Raw genomic sequence first — 22,048 nt, forward strand, 5'->3', positions numbered from 1 at the left:
ATCGTAGGATTCACAGCAAACTTGTACAGCAGATTTCATGCATCCTCTCTTGGTAGGTTTCTGGCCTCCCTCTAATTCAACTGCCATACAAGTCCAAAATACACATCTTACGCAACAATCGGTCTTTGGCTCATATTTTTTACATCTCATGACAACATCTGCATCACATCCCACTGTCGCTAAGATCAACAACAATACTACCACTGCAACTACCTTCTCACTACCCATGGCCATCCTGCTTTCTCTATGTATATATTCGATCTTCTCTACGGATACCTTAATTATATATCACACCCCCTTAATTACTTCTGAGAAGGGCAGTACTGTTTTGTTTTGTTTTGTTTGATTTTCCTCTCCACACACAACAAACACCCTTATATAGGATACCACCACATCTGGAGGATTTCCTTTAATTCATCTAATGCTTACAAATACTTCATTAAATAAATAAATAGAAACATATAAGTTTAACCCTTCCTTTCATTAATTGTATTTTAGACAACTGTTTTGCTAATATTCATTTGTTCATTCTAATAAATCGTGCGTTTCCAGTTTTATTTGCATATATGTTAGTAACCAGTAAATCAATAACTATTATTAATGATAGCAAGTGTATTCTATATATAATCTCATCATATCGATTGGGATAACGTTACTTGATTTCAGCTAGAAGTGAACCATTGAATCTTGGTAGGAGAAACCCAGAGCTAAGACATCATCACATTCATTCAGAATCTATGTACTTTTTAAGGGAAGAATTTTAAGTGATCATTGAACAAAAGCAAATAACACACCAACTTCAAACTTAAACAATTGAGGCATTTGAATTCTGGGTCATATAGATATCATGTTATGTGCTTCAATATATGGTGAATTGTCTGTACAACTGAGACCTTTTTTATAAAATTTCAATCAACTCTCACATACTTTTTTGTTAGAATATAAAGTATGATGTAATGTATTAAAGTGCATCAAGATGCACCGGATCATTATCTTATAATGGGTTGGTGATCTTAGAAAATAAATGGAGACTGTTGTGCAAAGTTCAATTATTTGGAAATGCCCAGATCAAGATGTAATTAAAATCAATACGGATGGAGCACTTTCATCTTTTGGTGGTGGGTCTGATTTTATAGCAAGAAACTCAGTTTGCACTTTTGTTTTTGCAGGTTCATCGGGGATAGAGGAGGATGATATAATCCTAATTGAGTTAAAAAGCAATTCATGAGGCTATAATTTTTACAAAATTCAGCAATATTGCAAAGATTATCATTACCTCGGATTCTTTATCTTCCATTAATTGCAGTTAGGAGGTGGTAGAGACTTCATATATGGAAATATATATAGAGATCAAATCAAAGAAATTCAGCAACTACAACAAGAGTTTACATCATGTGTATTTGAATTCTTTAGGAGGGAAGCAAAACGTGCGGCTGATTTTTTTGCTCGGTTGGGTGTCTACAACACTAGAGACTTGTTTGTAACTGAGGATGAGTTTGTTCTTTCTAAAGAGCCGAATGTGATTATGTTTGATGATTTAACTTATACTTATCTTCGATAGCATAATTAATAAAAGGGAGGGATCCCTCAAAACCCAGCTTACCAGTCAAAAAAATATTAAAATGCGCCTTATAAGGATGTTTATTCTTCTTCAGCTAAAGTGCATTACTTTTATGATCTTTGCTTACATTCAAGAAACAAGATAATCAACTTTCACTTGTTCAATTAAGTTCCAAAACTTCATATTTTATAAATGTTTTGTTGACCTAAACCTTCCCTCCCTCCAAAGAAAAAAATTAATTTGCATTCAACCAAATGAAGAGGAGGTTTAAACCAAGAAAATTGCCAAAGCATTGTAAAAATATTAGCTGACAATGACAATGGTGTGGTTTCGATGGGGTGTGAGAAAATTTTAGGAGAAACAATAATTAAGTAGGAGAAGAAGGTAGGGGGGAAAACAAGAAAATTGAAATGGAGAAAAAAAAAAAAAAAAAAAAAAAGTCAAAAAGTTATTAGTTGACCCTGTCGTTGGGGTCTTCTTTGGAAAATCACCTTAGACTTTGGGCATTATATTTAAAAACACGGCTAGTTAATCTTTCTTTCTTAATGCCCCTTACCCCTATAAAACATCAAACCCAAAGCATCAATATAGACAATTGGAGTAATTGTGATTGACCATTCAAAAATCATCATTCTTGATTATTTGAACCATACAAAGTCGCTGCTTTAAGTCTCATGTAGATCCTTAATTCATGAAGTTTACAGAATGAGTTGCTCCCGAAAGTACACCTGACGTGAGGTTTTGTGCATCAACTTGTGAAGCATGAGGGAAGGTAAATCAATATCAGACTCTTTACGACCCCTTACGACTCTTATTAAGACTTGTGTTTGTCTTTCACTTGCCTCTTCTTTTTTCTTTTTTTAACTGAACCACTATGAATCGTTAAGAAATAAGTGTTCAGCAAAATTCTTAGTTATAAGTGGCAACAAACCGATAACTATACAGTAAAAAATCAAAAAGATGAAAGAAAGAGAATAAGAATAAAATCGTGGTGGACAACACTTATACAAAAACAAGTTTTCACTTCTATTGACTAAGGTGAGTTAGGTTGAAAGGAAATTGATCTGTTCGTTACACGATTTTCGAATCCTAAATATCTAGTGTAGTGCCTTCATGTTCAAGCGTCGATTAATAATTATTGATCAATGGTTGTAAAAAGTCAATCTCAACAATTTGACTAGCCAATGAACACGCTTGAAAGGGGGTTGTTCTAGGCCATACCAGGAATTTTCAAAAAAATAAAATTGATCTCATATAGTATATCAAATTTTACTACTTCTGCCACGATAATAATAATAATAATGGAAAATTGGAAGGTTGTAATAATCCCAAGGCTTATCTGGATATAATATTATATTACCATGAATCGTTTGTATATAGATTTATGAAGAGAAATGATTGGTAGTATTGATCAGGAACGAGAGATGGAATGGTCCCCATATTACACCCATCACAAATTACTTGTGTGTTGTTTCTAGCTGTAAAGAAGAGTCTGACCTAATCTCTTTCCTTGGGCTTCATGTGTGCCTATCCTCCCATTAAAGCAAGAAGCTTTTCTCAGCTTTCTTCTCCCTTTTACAGGTAAAAGATAGATATTTGAACTTTGAAAAAGTTGGGGAAATAAAAAAGCAGAATCGTCCTGGTCGATTTACACGTCAAATGTCAAATTGATGTCTGAACTCTGATCCATAGCCATTGAATTAAGAGTTATGTTTTTTAGCAAAACAAAAACTCTCATGAACCACCTCAAAAAGCTCATAGTTTAAGTTGAATGAGGTCCCAACTTCCTTTTATAGAAGGGTATGATTGAGTCCCATGGCCTCGATCCAATAGTTACAAAATGATTTTCTAGAAGACAAAAAATCTACACCCACCTATTATTCTTGGATCAACCTAAGAGACATCTAGACGCAATTGAAGAGGACGAATAAGAAACAATAACCAAGAAATCAACTACAACACACAAATTCACATATAAACCCTAAATCAAGAAAAAAAAAATCACCAAATCACAACGATTTCACTAGACAATAAAATTACAATATTTTACTCAAACAAATTTTGATTAACATAATGGGTCTGGATCCGTAGACACATAAAGGTACTCATAAAACTGTAACATGTTTTGTCTTATATGGGCAAAAAGTTTCGGAATGGACTGATTTTTTGTGAGGATGATCTTTATGGTGAGGGGGTCATCCTTACAAAAAATCAACTCATTCCAAAACTTTGAACCCCATCAAAAGTGATTTACAAATAATGGCGGGTCCAGATCCGTAGACACATAAAACTATTCATAAAACTATAATGTGTTTAGTCTTATATGGGCAAAAAGTTTCGAAATGGATTGATTTTTTATGAGAATAATATCTATGGTGAGAGGATCGTCTTTGCCAAAAATCAGCCAATTCAAAAACTTTGAACCCCATCAAAAGTGGTTACAAATAATAATCAATCTAGAAATCTTCAACTTGTAAATATGGGGTTAGAAGTTTCAGAATTGACTGATTTTTTATAAGGATGATTTTCTCATCATAGAAATCACCCTCCTAAAAAATCAATTCGTTCTGGACCTTTATTTTTCATATAAAACAAAACACGTTGTAGTTTTATGTGTACGTAGATTCCGATCCTAACATAATACATCGGAAGTAAAGAATCGCACAGGGCAACAACTGGTTTCATTAACCGTACATTTTTGTAGGCCCACACAATGAGACTCCACAAAATATAACGCATCTCAACCGAAGAATACATTTTTCAGATGTGGTGCTCACTGTGTCAGGAGGACATCATCCTTAGGTCCAACCCACTTAATCGACAACCTCCTGTGGCTTTTGTCTCAATACTTGCAAACTATTCAGAGACTCCCAAGACCAGTTGGTGGCAACTGGCCACGTGCATAAAAGAGTAAAGGAAACATAGAGTGAACCCTACACTATACCCTACTTCCAACTTTGTACACTTTCTAAGCAACAATGACAGTTGGGTCCCCAGTTTTTTTATGCAAATTGATTTAATTAACAAAAATTAAATCAACATAATCCTATAGTTGATTATAGCAGTATTTTATTAGAAGCTATAAGGTTAATTTCCCAACTTTATTAGAATATCTTGTTTATATATTTCTCAAGAAAGGTTAACGAAAAGAAGAGAGGAGAAGAAGAAATATTCAAAGCTTAAGCCTGAGAATGGTGAAACAAATTGAATGTCTTCTACTTTTATTTAAAAATTAAAAAAAAAAAAAAAAAACAAATAATACAACCGAGTACAAAACTACAAATCGACTAAGAAATCAAAATGGGGAATAGAGAAGACGAGGGACGAAAAAAATCAAGAAAATTTTAGGTGCCCGTAAAAAATAAAGAAAAACGAAGAGCAGAAAAAGGGGGGAAAAAAACTAAGTCTATTATTTTTTTAAAAAAAATTGAGGTAATTACCGGCCACCTATGGTTAAGGAGAAGATCCGTACAGGTCGTATGGGGCCCACAGAGCATCGAGAGGGCACGGCCGCTTCGATTCGAGTCTCAGCCATGGCTTACCGCTCCCGCTCCAGTGGAGAAGACTGACTGGTCCAGGGTGAAGATTACGACAGCTGCCCTTCACGTTATCGCCACCAAGGCCATGTTGGTTCCACCTGTGTTCGATGGGCGCCACGTGTCCAGCGAAAACGAGAAGGAATGGCGGCAACGATCCCAGCTCGTATATCCGGTTGTTCTTCTGAATCTTCATCCACCGTTCAATCCTCTTACCGTATCCAAATCTCCTCCACTTCACCAGATCTATTATCATCACACCTGTATTGAAGTAGCAAGGTTTCCGCCCGGAAAAAGTACCGGAAAACCTCTTATCTGACCAAAAACCAGCCGTGAAATACTTGGTGAAGTTAGCGTGGCAGTATTCGGGCGCTCCAATGGTTCGAGAACCTAATCTAGTAGACCACAACTTCGAAATATCATCTACAACGACAAGATCTGAATCCAAATAGATCACTCGACGAACACAGGGTTCAATAATATCAGCTAAATAGTTTCTAGCGTAGTTTAGTGGCTGTTCAAGCGCTTGTCTTACTGAAGTCGAAATTAAGCTTCGAACGATCTCTGGATCGAAGTAATAAACCTTGAATTTCAACTGAGGAAACGTAGATCGAACTAGGGATTCGAGATTCGTTTCCGAGACCATAAAATGGAAGAAAATGTTTTCTGGACAGAGAGAATGTTGAAGGATCGAATGAACAGCTGCGATCGAACCACGCATGTACTCGATATCGAGCGTCATTGCTATGTGTACTAAAGTTGGATCGCAAATCGTTTTTTCTCCATCGATTGAATGATCTCTGGATCCGCATTCTTCAGCATTGAGAAATGAAGATGCTTTTCTGAAAGAAAAACGATTCTGCAAATCGATTCTAGGGATTTGACCTGGAAATCTAAGATATCCATCGAAATGAGAGGATCTGATGGCTTCAGCTGGAGGAAACGATTGCAGAGATGGAGACATCACGATCATCACCATTGCTGCGGAGACAAAACCAGATAATCTCATGATCCAAAGCATCCTCAATCGATAATCTCCGCTCCTCCTCTTCTTTTTCTTCGATTTGAGATCAATAAATCGACAAGATAGAAAGAAGAGAAGGAACGTTAGGGTTCCTTTGAGATCTGCCAGTCTGAGAAACTGAGAGAGACGACTCGAATCGTACTCTCTTTTCTCTTTCATGAATCAGATTCCGTGGAAACGAATCGATCTTCGAGAGAATCCATGAAACGAGGGAAACAGAGAGGAACAGTTGCTATCTTGCGCCGATGTGCGCACGATTAACTCATCTCTTTCTTTCTCTCGTTTGGATAAACCGCACAGCGGAGACAGTGCAGCACAAACAGAGAGGGAGAGCCTTCCTTCTCTTCCACCTCAAACCTCTCAGGCTCGCACAATAAAACCCACGGAGCCAAATAAATAATATAATATATTTTAAGAAATAAATAATTACGCTAACAGTAGAAATAAAAGATAATCAATTAGGAAATAATATCCTCCAGAAGTCCAGACGTTTTCTGTCCTCGTCCTTTCTAACAATGACAGGTCCATCCCTATCTGCTGAATATTGTTATTTTGACCTTGACTTTATCTTCTATGATAGACTACCGAAAATAACCTAAATGCCCTTGTTCTCCAACCATAAAAAATTATACAAAAATCCTATTCACCCTTAGCATTCCATTCTAATTACTTTTTTCTTTGATTTTAGACCTTGAAGATTCTATTTACTTCAACTATAAAAAAAATTATTTTAACATTCTATCATTTTTTTTAATCTAAAAATCAACCTTATGATCAACTTTCAATGATTATTTTACAGTCCTATTCAACTTTAATACTCCATCATAATTTTTATTAATCTTAATCTTCAACTTTAAGAATCTATCTACTTTAACTATTGAAAATTATTTTACATTCCTATTCAACCTTAACATTGTATCCACTTCAAACCGTATGAAAATGATTGGCTTTTCTAGTTAATGCTAATGAAATTTTTGATTAAAAAATAATCAAGGATTTTTCTAAGGTATTAAGATGAGGATTAAATGATGGATTGAAGATGAGCAGTATTTCCTCAGGGCCACCCGCGAGGGCTCTCCCTCACTTACACTTACCTAATTCGTGTGATATGCGAGCATTGCACGTTCCTAAGAGAGGGAACCACATGCCTTGGCTCATTTGGTCCCTCAACATAAATCCAAACACCCCCGTTATCAGAGAGAAGAGAGAGAGAGAGAGAGAGAGAGATTTAATAGGTTAAAAGTTAATTTACCATAAACATTGAAGATGACAGATTTTGAAAATAAATATAAAAGTTTTTTTTTATTACAAGTTGAGAGAGAGGATTCAAGTTATTTTATATTACTAGAATTTGCTCATGTTGTACCAGGCATCCTCTTTAGGTTTAAGGTGGTAAAAGTGAAATAAAAAATAAATAAAAACAAAGTTAGGGAGCATTATAAATATTTTTTTAAAATTAAGAGATAAAAGATGAAAAATAATAAAATATTTAAAGGAGTAAAAGAGGGAATATAATAAAGTTAGAGGGGTCGAAGAGGAAAGATAATAAGTTGAATCTTACAAAAATTATAGTTGGATGAGATGTTTATCCTAGCTTGATAGAAGTTTGTCCCCGCAAAAGTAGGTCTACAATTGTATTTTTATTGTATAGATTTTATAAAAGAAGATAGAACTAAGGGGGCATGTCATTTTGAAAACATATGAGTATCTCAAATATTCTCTTAAACCATCTCTAGATTATCCTTATTGTCTCTTTTTAGCAGGAAGATTGTGAATTTGATTGGAATTTTAAAATCCAATATTAAATTTGATTTAGATTACACTAAATTCTGTCATTTGTTGACAATCAAAAGAAGATTATGATTTGATTCTGAAATCAATTCTTAGAATAAAATGGTTAATGAGATTTTGGGTCTTACAAATTAATATACATAATCTAATCCTCGTATCAAAATCTAAAAATGCATCAAATGTCCTCTATTTATTTATATTTTTTTTCTAAGACAAAAATCAATTGTTTGAAATGTAGGGTAGGTTAATTCCAGTCAATGTAAAATCATCACATATCTAGTTAAAATTTATCGATCAGAATGGTATTTAGCTTACGACTCTATATGGTAGTTAGTATAAGTCCACTCGACCGTATCAAAAATACCTACATTTTCCGATAAAAAAAAAAATTCGATACGAATATACCTTCTTCTCAAAAATAGCAAACAACATGATGCTTCCCGCAAGCATCCATTCTCGTTGAAAACTCGAAAATTTTTACGTTTTTACATGAAGACTATGAGGGCTGTGCTCCAACAAAATTTATTAAAATAAATGTTATTTTATATATCTTTTTATAAAGAGCAAAAGTTGTACATGTACCATAGCCCTCCTCCCCCCCCCCCCCCCCCACACACACACAAAATTTGCAAAAATTATGATTTTATATGTATTTCAATAGAGTACTACATGTACAACCGTCGCCCACAAAGTTTATAAAATAATTATTATATAGCATATTCACTAGATGGTGGAAGTTAAACGTTTATGTATCAAAAATGGCTTAGTTGTTGTTTAAAATATTAATTAAAGAGTAATATTACATAATAAAAAGATTAATTTTATAATTTTGAAAATTAATCAACATGATTATATAGGGATGTGTGATTACAATTCTCTTTATTTTCACCTAAACAAACCTGATTTTATTAAGTTTAAATGTAAAGATGGTGAGTGGGTGGATGGGTGGTTGTGTAGAATTATTTTTTTTTAAGTTTATAGAATTTTTTTCTCATTCATGTATCATCCGATCATGTTTTTTGGATGTCACAACGTGTGATCAACCACCGTTAATAAGATTTAAAATCTTACTTAGTAAGGTTTGTCTTATTCATATTTTTATTCTATTAATTAGTGAGAGGGGGTTTCATTGTTATTTTGCAAATTCTCTTTTTTACTTTTTTCCTTTTCTAACCTTATCAAAGTTGGGTAGATATATTTTTGTAAAGCGTTTAATTAGTCATAAAGTATTAAATTATTAATTATCTAACTTCAGCTTTTCTTTTACAGGAAAAATATGCAATATGACTTCTATTATTAAGAAATATGTACATCATTATTTATTAATTTTCGTACACTTAATTCGGCCTCCTCAAGTGAACTTTTCTGGGTCCACCCCTGCACAAAGAGGTACAATCTTGAGGTCACTCCCAGATATCAGAACTTCTCGGGATGAGACAGCACGAATCTCTAGGAATTTGTACATTTAAGATGGAAATTTTTTTAGTCTTTCAAGTTATTAATGAGGCTTTTTACTCGTAACTCTTTCAAAATGACGACCTTATCCCACTAGCTCAGCAAGCGTTTGGCACAATCAAGAGGGTGCATTTGTCTTTTTCTTATTTTCAATTGGAAAGGAATTTATTCTTGACATAACTCAAAAGATGATGTCACAGGCACAAAAGGTCAGAAGTGGGTCCAAGGGGCTGAACCGCATAAGGCGAAGGTACGTGTTTGATCTATCTCGATGACACGTGGCAAATAAATGGCATTTTAACTGTACGGCTGACTCTTAGCGACACGTGGAGAAAGTTCGGGAAACGTAGTAGGCCCTCCGTTTACGAGATACGAATCCGTATATCGTACGTACTGACGCCAGCCTGGAATCCACTTTCTTTAATTAGTATCTAGCGTTTTGGGGCCTTTCTGTCCACTCTAGGGAACTGTCATCCTCAGGCCCTAACCATTAGATGATCCTTTTTTATTTCCCAATCTCGAGGACCATCTAAGAGTCACAAAATTCGTCCCATAAGGACCAATTCATTAGACATAGACGGTGAAAAATCAATTCATTTGTTAATTTATATAATAATTTTACTATATAGACAAGTTAGAACAACAATCATAAAATGTGAAAAAAAATTAAAAGTTATATAAAAATAGAAGAGAGATACAATGATTTTTGTTTTAATTTAAAAATATATGTATAATAATTAAGAATATACAATATATCATATATCAAAATAGAGTCGTGTTGGAGTGACCTCAGCAAGTGACATCTTGACGTGGTGGCATGCATATGTTTGTAAATGTGCTTTACTCATATCTCGATTAAACGCATTCACAAACATGTGCATGGCACCACATCAAGATATTCTCCCGGGTGTCCCCCACTAAGATAACTCCAACATTAATCATTAGAATAAGAAAATTAAACTAAAAATACATATTAGAATTTTCTGACATTTAAAAAATATTATCTTGATTAAGCATCTTATTAATCAATATTTATATTAAAAAAGAATGTGATGGTATAAAATAATTAAAAAAATCAAATAAGCTCTCTAACGCTCGTAAGGTAGCTCAAGTCAACTGGGTGATTTAAGACATATAGGAAAAAAATAATATAAAACTCTATTTGTTTTATTGTGAAAAATTAGGGTTACAACCCTGCAAAGTGCAAGATTAGGCTTACCCCCCTGACCGTTAGTCAATGTTTGCATTTTCTTGATGATTTAATAATGAGATTTTTTTTTTTTTTTCAAAATACTCTATAAATGCTTAAATTAGTAAATCAAAATTTCACCATCAAATCAGCAAGAAAAACAACATTGACTTTTGGTCAAGGGGTAAATCTGATATCACCAATTTTACAAGGGGCATTTCTAAAATATCCAACTTCTTATTACTCTCATGTAGGAAGGAGGGTCTTCCAACCTTTAATAAATTGCTCACTTGTATGCCGACGTACTTGTAAAAATATCACATTACATTCAAGAATCTCGATTCATGTACACTATATATTACTAATAATATTTCCTTACTGTGATTTTGGATTAGTGTTAGTAACTAAACCAAACATTAACTAAAAGTAACATTTAAATCATTAAAAAAACAAAGATTTAATGTAATAGTGCAATAAGATTTTTGTAGATGCCCATCAGGGATTAGTTAAGATGGTAAGAAGTGTCTGAGTATGCTCCTTAGGTCATGACTTCGAATTTCTATATGCCCCTCAACAGAAATGTGATTACGTAATCATCATAACACGTGACAGGATAAGATGGTGCGCAAGACCCTAGGTAATTAGTCTCACTAAAGGTGGGGATACTCCTTGGCCGAACAAACAAAAAATTTCTCTAGATAACCTTACGAGCCTTTTAATATTTATTAAAATAACGTGGTAGAACAACAATAATAAAGCCTTATCTCAAGGACTTGGGTTTCTCCTAATTTAAATACCATGATGAAATTAAAAAAAATTTATTTTTATTTATTTTTAAATAATATATCGAGATTCTTTAAGATATATAGTCTATTAGCACATCAACTTTTACTTGCAATGCACCAATCCTTTTGAAGTTAGACGGATGTTTACATATAGATTGGAGTGTTATAAGTAAAAGTTGGTGTGTTAATAGAAGCTCTCTTTCGAAGAAATATATATATATATATATATATAGGGTTGGGATAGTCACATGGATCAATTGGCCCAAAGAATTAACCATGTAAGGGGCCACGACAATATTGACAAAATGCAGGTTCAATATTTTTTTGGTGATTGCTCAATTCAGTTTAAACTAGAAAATGTTTCAAAAAAATTCAGGAGAATTTTGGAATATGTATCAATGATAGTTATAGGTTTCTTACCAAAATCCATCATCTTCAACTTCTCTAAAAACCCTTTGTTGTTCTTGAGATTTAAATGTTGAAGAACATAAAATTTTGAAGGTGATAGTTTAGTATTTTTTTACTAAATTTCAAGATTAATTAATAAATTATTGATTATTTCATTTATTTGCCCAAGTTAGTCACCTAATCCTTAATTGGGATAATTTTACAAAATTTTGTAAAAATTGAGAGAATTTTGTGACAATGGCCGTACAACCATCGTCCTTGAATGATGGTCAGAGTGTGAAGTTACATTCAACTAAATTCTTAATTATAACTGCAGCCATCATGACATAAATTACCTACTTTTGCTTTACCATAAAAGTTACCATAAAAGATGTATTAAAAAAATCAGTACTTGGCTTCTTCCATGAGAAATGTGATCGGTAACTTTTATTAACAAGGTCACCATGAGAAACAAAATTAAATGGTTGCAATGAGACAAAGATGTCCTTATTTTTAGTCAAGTTGCATTTTGGCCATTGTAAGATGAGCAAATGAGATATTTTGTATCAATTTCAAAATGAACTTATGGCTTTTGTGTGGAGTAAGAATTTCATTTTCGTAGTTTAAGATTGATTCAAGTTTTATCTAGTAGAAATCTATTCCCCGTGAGAGGTAGAACCCTGGAACTAATCCAAGCAAGTATAAATAGAAGGATATGGTGATAGGATAGGGACCAGATCCTCTGCAACACGCATTTTTTGTAACTCCTTGTAACGTCATTTGAACAATTGAAAGAGCGCCACATTAATAATAAAGTAAAATCCCATTGTTCAAAATTTGAGAGTTTAATGACCGTTCATTTTCAAAGACTCATATCAGGTTTAAAAAAAACAAATTTTTTTTTCCTTTTTTTGAATTAGATCTGAACCATAAATATAAATGGAAGTGGTGTTACTTTTTTTTTTTTTAATATGATTCTTTATTTTCTCTAAATTTATTATATTTTCTCTTTTACCACATTAACCTTAAAAATATTTTTTTTTCTTTTGCTTTTAACCCTGAATCCCAAAGAGCGGCATGGGCTAACTTGGTCTTACCGACACTTTGACGTATTTTGAGTTGGCGAGAATATGTCAACATAATTAGTCAATTTGACATGTTATCATTTTTTTATAATTGATCAAATATAGACACTTTTACTTATAACTAAATTAGACCCCACAACAATGTAAGGTACTCTCTACCAATCACTTTCTCAACCACCAAATTATTCCCTCCATATCATCCCAAATTAATCCATCAAATCAGGCATCTTTGCAAAATGTGTTATCTACAAACATGTGTATCAAAACTTTGATGATGAAGAATGTATCAAAGTATTTAAGTAAAGAGAGATTGACAAAGATACTTGGCTTTTACACGTTTGGACAATCAAAATCGATTTGTGTTGCCTTTCAGCAGTCCAGGCGAAGATGAATTTATTTATTAAACTTTGCAAAAGCTGGATTTATACATAAAATAATAAACTAATAAAACTAAACTTTATTTTATAATTTTTTGTTTTCTTTCTTTGGTTATCTTCTGTGATGGAAATATATACCATTGGAATCATGTCTACAACTATATGTATTTGAATCAAATCTCTTTGTCTCTTAGAGACGGCTACAGTCCAAGGACAAGTTGCTTAAATTGACCTTTGGCCTCTTATTTATTTATTTATCTTGGCTTTTGGGGAGTTTAAGTAAAGGATATTAGGATGTTTAAATAAATAATTGAGAACGTTATTGAATCCAAAATAAATAAATAAATAAACCCACAATAATTTTCAAAATTTAAAAGATATATATGTTATTGCGACAGATAACTACGATGAAAAATAAAATGTGTCACTATTGCTCCCACAAAGATTTTTTTTTTTTCGTTTGTAATTCTTACAAGTGGAGGGGAATTGAGTGTCATTGGATCTGCCATGTCACACAAAACCCTTGATTTTCTTCTTAAAAACATCATCTTCACCTTCCCTAAAAGCTTATCTTGTTCTTGTGGTTTATAGGTTGGAAGAGAGAGAGAGAGAGAATCTTGAGGTTGGAGACCATGGGCTTTGGGGAGAAAAAATAAAGGGATTTTGCAAGAAGACGAAGGCAATAAAGTTATTTTTCATTAGTCTCTCACAGAAGACTGTGGTAAAGGGTATGTAGTCAGTTTGAAAAGACAAGGGTGTCTCAAGTATTATTTAAATGCGGAAGGCGGTACATATTGCTCTTGGAAAAAGCCTCAGATTGGCTGGTGGACTCTAAACGTGGATGGTACTTTCTCCCCCATGAGAGGTGGCTATGGAGCTATTATCACGGACAATAAGGGCAGTATGATAGGTGCTCTTGTTGGAATGGACTTATCCCAAATCCCTCCTACATCATGAGTTACAAAGAATCCTCGAAGGGATCCGTTTAGCTGCCGCCCATCAGTGCACTCGTATTGAAGTTCAATCTGATTCACTTGTTGCTGTTAACATCCTAAACAATGTGTGAAATCCCCCTTGGCATGTTCATCACCTTTACTTGCCTATCTTAAGGTTAATTACACCTTTTCATGAAGCTATTTTCTCCCACGTGTTCAGAGAAACTAACAGGGCTGCTGACTTCCTTGCAGCACTGCAACCCGTTGTTGGCTGCCATGTGCTGAATTGTAACTCTTCTTCTATTGATCTTTTGTCGATCCTTGATAAGGATCGTAGTGGTTCGCGGTTCCTAAGGTTGTAGCTGGTTTGGGTCTGGCCTTAACCCAGTTAATCTTTAAAAAAAAAAAAAAAAATGCGGAAGGCTGTATCTAAAATTCTAAATGACCCAAACTTCTTGGGTTGGGCTTAGTACAAGGTTCTGGGCCAAACAAGACCTAATTATCATACATTACACGTGGGCTAAGCTTTTAAATGAAACTGTTTTACAGCTATCCATATAGTCTTACCTATCATTGAGTTTTCTCTTGTACTCAAAAAGCTCACACTCGTGTCCTTTAGACAGTGTTGCTGAAGATCTCAAAAGAGGGGAAAGGGATCGTTAAAGACTAATGATCAAACTTTATGAATGGTATAGGTAAATTGGGTAACCTATTCACATTTAAATTAAGGCCCAGCCCAACTTACAAGATATAGCCCAAATAGGTGGGCTTCAGGAGATAAAAGACTATGTTGGGTTTGGGGTTCAAACATTCGGCCCAATCTGTAATGTCTCATAGAATAGTAAATACGAGTCGAGTCAAGGTCCTAGCCTAAAATACTAAGCGAGCAATGGACAGTCGGACACGTCGTTGGAATTCCCAGTTTGAATTTCTCAATGAAATGGTGTTCCATTATTGTAAAATAGATTTGAATTTTTTTTTCTTCAAATGTGCAGCTAGAACAAACTATTGCGATAAGTAAAAATTGAGCCAAACCTTTGTAATGTTTGAATAGTGTGTTTTAATCTTTACTTGGGGTGTCAATAGTAGCTCTAAAATATTAGGTTATACATAAATGAAATATATATGATATTCTAATTTATAGGTATATAATATATAAACATCTTCAAAATATGTAAGATACATCACACATGGAAATAGCTAAATAATATTATATATGTCTAACTAAACGAAAAAAAGTGTATTAAATAAAAATAAATGTGATTACAAATGTTTGAGGGAATACTCCTCAAACAAAAACAAAAACTTCTACCATAGACGAACTCATCGACTAAATCAAGAGTTGAAGATGATGGGCCTATGGACAAATGAAGATTATTTGAGATAAAAAATTAAAGAGGTTCCAAATAAAGTAAAGTTTTCATTTAAAAATTTAAGAGGTTTAAGACAAAAATAAATAAAATCAAGGAACTTTAGGCAAGAGGTTGATGACCAGGGATTTTGGTAAAATTTCCTTTGGTGTCTCAAAAAAGACTATGGTCAAGAGGATACATCATCAATCTAATAAAATTGGGGATATCTCAAACGTAGGTTCAAGGCATGATTTCAAAACTCGTCCGAGACCGAGATGTATCGCCTGAGTCGTCTTGCTATTAGGCATGAACTAGATAGAAAATCAATTTTTCAGACAAGATTTAAAACCTCACATTCATTTTTCAAAATTTTGAACGAGTCATTTCAAACTCGTTCGAAATGACTCGGTATCTGGCATGGACTAAACAAGACGTGAAACCAAGTTTTAAAACCATGGTTGAGGGAAGGCATCAAATAACCATTTCCCATAAAATAAAATAAAAGTAAGAAAAATAAAAAAGGAGTGCATGGCCATTTTGTAAATATTAAAAAAAATTGACTAATTCAGCAATGAATTAAAATGTTTCATACATCATGGGCTCTATAAATATGCCATTGGGTCAATTACAAATCAAACCTCATGATGAGTAAAAACTACCATCACATGGACATGGTTAATCCACTTAATCTTATTTTTATGTATGATTCTACCAAAATGGAGCAAAACATTTATGAATCAATGGGCCTAAAGAGTATACTATTTTTTTTAAAATAAAAATGATGAGTTCGATCGGTTAAGGCACATTCGGTGTTTCAATCGTGAGAAATGGGGAGTGAGGTTTAGGGACGGATTAGAAAGAAAGGATTTACTAAATGGACTATAAAGAGAAGTCCCAAAACTTAAGGACTAATTAAAAAGAAATCTCCTATCCAGGGTCTTCCAAGTAATTTCCCACAAAAAATCATTTGTGTGAGAGAGATCTTCGTATAGAAAATGTTTTGTGTCACATGGGCGGAGAGAGGGTATGTTTCTAGCATTTTTCTTATTTTAAGTTTTGGGAACTCTATCTTCAGTCTTCACGACACCCAACAGTCAACACCATTAGAGTACCACAGAAGTTGATTTCCCTTACAACTACTACTCTTGAAGGACTTTCCATTAATATTTATAACTACAATTATGTTTTTTACTGGACATTTGATCACTTAGAGCTACCTATAAACACTTCAACATATGTTTAAAGATTATTTCATCCTTTATCCCAGTCTCCCCTCCCCATACCATATTAGGGAGAGTTGACTTATTTGGAGAGTTGGAGTTTATTACTAGTGCACTATGGCTTTTCAACTTACTTTTTTCTAGTATAATCAGGGCCTACTCATTTATATATAGTATCGTCACCGTCTCACGTAAGAGCACTCATTAGTATGGAATCTATTCCATTAGTTATTATCACAGTTCAAATAAGATTCGGACCGCCACTTCTTTTAAAACATGGTTCTTGCCTTATTATTATTATTATTATTATTAGGTTGATGGATGGATGCTTGTTCAATCATAAAATCTTATTTTTATCTAAGTAACAAATATTTAAATTATTAAAATCAAATGATTTTATATGAAAAAAATATAAAACTTGATTTACTCGATTGAGTTTTCATTCGAATCCTTGGCGAGTCATGTGATGGATATGCGTTTACCATATCTCGTCTAAGATATTTCAATGTAGAGCAAAATGTATCTACTGATTGTCAAAACCTATATTTTTTGAATCACAAAAAGGAGAGTTGGCATTTGAATCACAGGCCACGGAGCAGATTATTCTAACTTCTTAGCTATTTATTTAACTTGCTTCTTCTTCCTTTTTTTCAATGAGCCAGAGTTTAACTAATTAGTGCAGATTAGATCCTTCATTTACAATTTTATTCAAAAAATGATGGTGAAAATCGTTTGACTCACTTCAATCATCTCGACCGCAATGAGTATTGAGATGAGAAGAGAAGTTGGGATTGAAAATCATATGTTAGAACATCACAAGTAATATTTGCATGCGATAATTGTGGAGTCCATTTTTGTCACACCTTGAGATAAGTACACATGTCCTACCTAGACCCACAACTCCGGCTTTAACCTCAGACACTTTGATTTAGAGAACTACATAGTCGGTCAAGAAGTTATAACACTTGGGTGAAACAATGAGTTAGCTCTAGATAGTCGAGAAATTGAATGAGATAAGGAGGAACAAGTCAAAGTAAAGGTTGGACAAGCACAATACTCTAAGACAAAAACAAGACCTGGTTATGCAGTCAAATCGTTAAATTTAATGCAAAATTTTTTACTATGTATCGAAGAAACACTTACAATAATGTTCTCTAACTCACCAACTCCCAAACAGTAAGTTCAAATTAATTTAATAATCAATGCATTGAGATACCTCAAATCAAACTCAAGTGCTATCATTAATAAAGCATGGGAATGAAAATCTAAAATGCAACTAGCTCATGACCTATTTGGCTTATACTTCTGGGTAAATCATGTGGTGATACCTGTCTAGACATGAAGTTATAAAACCCCCACTCAAAATAAGGAAGGGGTTTCAAATTTTATACAACACAAAAAGCAAGTATAATCTCAGGCACTTCTCTGAGATTCATTATTTATCATCTTCTTCATTTATCATACTTTGATCCACCATTCAAATTTCATTGTTATTTCTAACTTAATCTTCAGAGGATCTTTGACAGACACCACATTGAATTCTCAATTTTCTTCATTCAAATCTTCATAGGCTCGGAGCCAACTACATCAACAAGAACCGAGGTATATGATTGAAGAAACATCCATTAAAACAAATGATTCGACGGATCAAGATCTACCAAGCTTGATCAAAGACTCTACACATCTCGAAGAGTGGGATCTAAAAAATCTTAATGAATAAAAAAGTCAAATCAAGTTTTGATGTCAATTTAAACAAATCGAATGAATCTTCTAAGATAGCAACTTACTCAAGATATCTCTCACTCATTCTGTCTGTCAGTCTCGATCACTACAATGATTTAAGAGGCATAAATAATCTTAATCACTCCTTGCTACTAGAAAAATCAAAATTACAAAAGAAAATAATAATAAATAGGATTTAAAATTCTTCTTTTATTTTATTTTATTTTCTTATTTATGGCAACAAGTCAACCTTTGTTGACTTTTAATATATGTAAGTTCATACTTGTATATCTCTCCATCCTAATAAAGTATTTGATTAATACGTATTACGTCGGTCGCTTTACATGATAATGGCAATAAAGTTCGCTAAACCTTAGCTTTCCTTAATCTTCAAGTGGGCCCCAAGTGCCGATGCACGTTGCTTACCAATCAAGATTCCTTGTCGGATCCTTAGGCAATAGTGGCGTATGATGTGACGCCCAACATTTTGTTTTGGTTCCAACTCGCCCTCCATTGGCCTTGGAAACAAGGGTTGTGGAATTATTTGGAGGGGGACTCTTTTAATCTTTCTTATAGAGCAAAGCTGATGACCCAACCTCCCCCAACTCATTTCACATTCAAAGAATATTAGAAATATGGCATTATATGATGAGGGGACCTGAGGACCATCATTCTCTATTGACCCTACTGCCTATTTACCCACTAATTCAATTAGTGGATTAATATTTGAAGAATTTATTTTAATGTATGCTTTTCACCCTCCCTTCGAGATATAGGTCTTAGTGGTAAAGTTTTTTGAAAAATTAAAATAAATAAATAAATAAAATTATCTACTTTATCCGCCATTGATGATTGCTTTTATTGTCATGGTAGGTGGATTACATTGCACGTCATCTCTTTCCTTCTTATTTCTTTTCCATACTTTGATGTTAGTCAAGTCATGTTGATGCTTTTATCAAGTTTTATGAGTTATTTGAGTCGATATTTTTGTGATAGATTGTGATTTTTGTATTCTAGAACGTATGTTAATCCTACCTCATACCATGTTTTACTGTTTTCTTTTCATATTTTCTTTGCTAGGCGTTCTCTCAAGCAATTTTTTCTTACTAATCTTTGCATTTAACTTGTATCTCTATTAAAAATCAAGGTTTCGAGCACATGTAGTTTAACGGTCATCTCACATTTAGGGAGTTGATGGTTCATCCACGGGTCAGTACTTGATTATAATTAAAAATGTATTTTTCATTTATAAAAAAAATGATCTCGAGTCACATCTCTATATTCGACATGGGAGTAGACCATTCCTTCTCGATTAATATAACATATCATGAATTAAGAATATAATTTGATTCGTATCTTGAGATGACATGTGTTCTTTAAAATAATTTTCATTTTTTTAAGTCTTACAATAAATAAACGACTTGTTCAAGTGATTACAAATGTTTAACATCAAGAAATTCACACAATTTCGAGATGGACAATGTAAAGGGGGAATGAACAGTGTTTGTAAAACCTGAATTGTGGGTTCTATGCTCCTTCCACCATATTCAACATGACAACATAACAGCATAACATGTGTTGCATATATATTAGATAAAACCATGTGGGTGAGGTTTTTATTTCATCTTTTTGTGAAAATAGTACCTCCCCCTATTCAAGCCTTAGATCCAGCATTGCTTGCCAAAAAGCTTAAATAATACATCCAAGACTTTTAGTTTTCTTGGCAACGAAAAAGAGAAAAAGGAAGTAGAGTAGAAGCAAAAGATTAAAGTGTAAGATTCTTTGTATTTAAATGGAGTCTTCATCGTCTCTCTCTCTCTCTCTCTCTCTCTCTTATAAAGCCAAAATGGAGAAAGCTGTCAACCATTTGCTTAGACACCAATCTCTTTCTCACCAATTTCTTGAGTGACAAGTTGTCATGATCCAGGGGTCGTTGAATATTCAATGGCCCCAACCCCAAAAAAAAAAAAAACCCTCTATATCAAACCTTTTATAATCAATTCAAGGCGCATAAATTTGGTTACAGTCAAGTAAAAATAGTGTCGAATTTTTTATGGTCTATCTAATGAAACTTGTTCTAATATCTAATCTTGTCAAGAGCTACATCTTTTCCTGGAAAAATTATTAGAAGGAATCTCACATAGGGATTTCTTTCTAATTAGTCCCTAAGTTTTAGACGGTCTCTTAATAGTCCGTTTAGTAAAAAAGAATTTATTAACAGTCCTTGGAGTTCATCTTCCACATTTCTCATGATTGAATGTCCTAACCATTTGAATTTCTCACTTTCATAAATAAAAAAAAATAGATTTTTTTGCATCTCAATGAGTTTCAAAGATTCTATTATGTCGAAAATGATTTAAGAATGTAGAAAAAATCATTTTTTAGAGATTGTTTCAAATATTTTGAAGATGTATATTAAAAAATTAGAATTTTTCACTCTTTTTTTTCATAATTTTTGAATGAAAATCGATTAAGAATGATTTTTGTACGTTAAAATCATCTAAACAAGTCACTATCTCAAGTTTTTACTCAATCTTTCCATGTATTTTAGTTGAAAAAATTCGAAAATTGAAAATGGGTGAATTTTACTAGTATTGAGTTCACCACTTTTTATTTTAAAAATGGTGAACTCGTCAGTAAATAGTGGTGAGTTCGACAATAAAAATTGGGAACTTGACAGCAAATAAAAAGTGTCAGGTTAATTCGACAGAAAATAAAAAAGTGGTGAGTTCGCCAAATAATGAGGGACCATTTAGAAAAGAAAATTTTACTAAATGTCATATCAAGCTACGGTTGAAAACTTAAAGACTATTTAAAAAGAAGTACCTCCGTGAGGGTCGTTTAAGTAATTTTCTTCTTTTTTTCTGTCTTAGTTTCTATAAGATCAAACCATTTCAATCTTATTTCTCTTAATCAATCACTAGATGGGATTGCTACAATATTTTTTTTTTCAGAATTTGCACCATTTTTAATATTGTATTTCATCATATTTTTTAATTCTTAATTTAACATCTATTATTTCTTAATTGTCATTTAGCATACATTAGGGTACGCATATAAAATAAGAATTAATAAAATTAAGAATGTGATTATTTAAGTTTGGAAATGTACGTTTGTTGTAATCGACCGATATGAAACTCTGCTCTCTTTACCTCATGTTCCATCATGTGGGGGAGTTATGGACCCCATTAAACATACTAGGAGGCAACATTTTTTGGCTCATTATATCATAAATGCTTGATATCATGTGATTAATCTATCAATAATAAATAAATAAAAGGAACTGTTATTGGCACCCCAACTTTTTATTTATCATATTTCAATTACTTAAATTATTTCTCACAGCCCAATTAAGGATCAAGACACGTTGATCAAACATTACAATAGTTTGGCTCAAATTAAAATCCCAACACTATAACATTTGTTCTAATAATTTCAGCAATTGTTTATAATTATGATTAGGCTCGTATAAAATTCGAAAAAAAAAAAAAATGGAAATCAAGCAAAAAGGATAAACGAGAGAGTTTCTATTCGCATCCCAATTTCTACTTATTCTTAATCATTCATTTATTTTTGTTGTTTATAATTGAAATGTAATAAGTAAAAGTTGGGGTTTCAATAGCAATTCT

At 33.1% G+C, this 22,048-nt stretch overlaps 1 protein-coding gene across 1 annotated transcript; it reads right to left on the reverse strand.

Moving 5' to 3' along the window:
• Positions 1-102: 102 nt before the first annotated feature.
• Positions 103-6,510, reverse strand: LOC147402495 (putative galacturonosyltransferase-like 7). The gene has a single exon (XM_086444164.1). The coding sequence runs from the start codon at positions 6,278-6,280 to the stop codon at positions 5,015-5,017; it is 1,266 nt and encodes a 421-aa protein (XP_086300290.1). The 5' UTR covers positions 6,281-6,510; the 3' UTR covers positions 103-5,014.
• Positions 6,511-22,048: the final 15,538 nt, after the last annotated feature.

Source organism: Akebia trifoliata, chromosome 5 (assembly GCF_017979445.1).
Source record: "Akebia trifoliata isolate Shusen 1 chromosome 5, ASM1797944v1, whole genome shotgun sequence".
NCBI classification, from domain to species: Eukaryota; Viridiplantae; Streptophyta; class Magnoliopsida; order Ranunculales; family Lardizabalaceae; genus Akebia; species Akebia trifoliata.

What these genes read in the sequence shown, in the direction of transcription:
- LOC147402495 (XM_086444164.1), bottom strand. Translation starts at nt 6,280, where the DNA reads ATGAAAGAGAAAAGAGAGTACGATTCGAGTCGTCTCTCTCAGTTTCTC.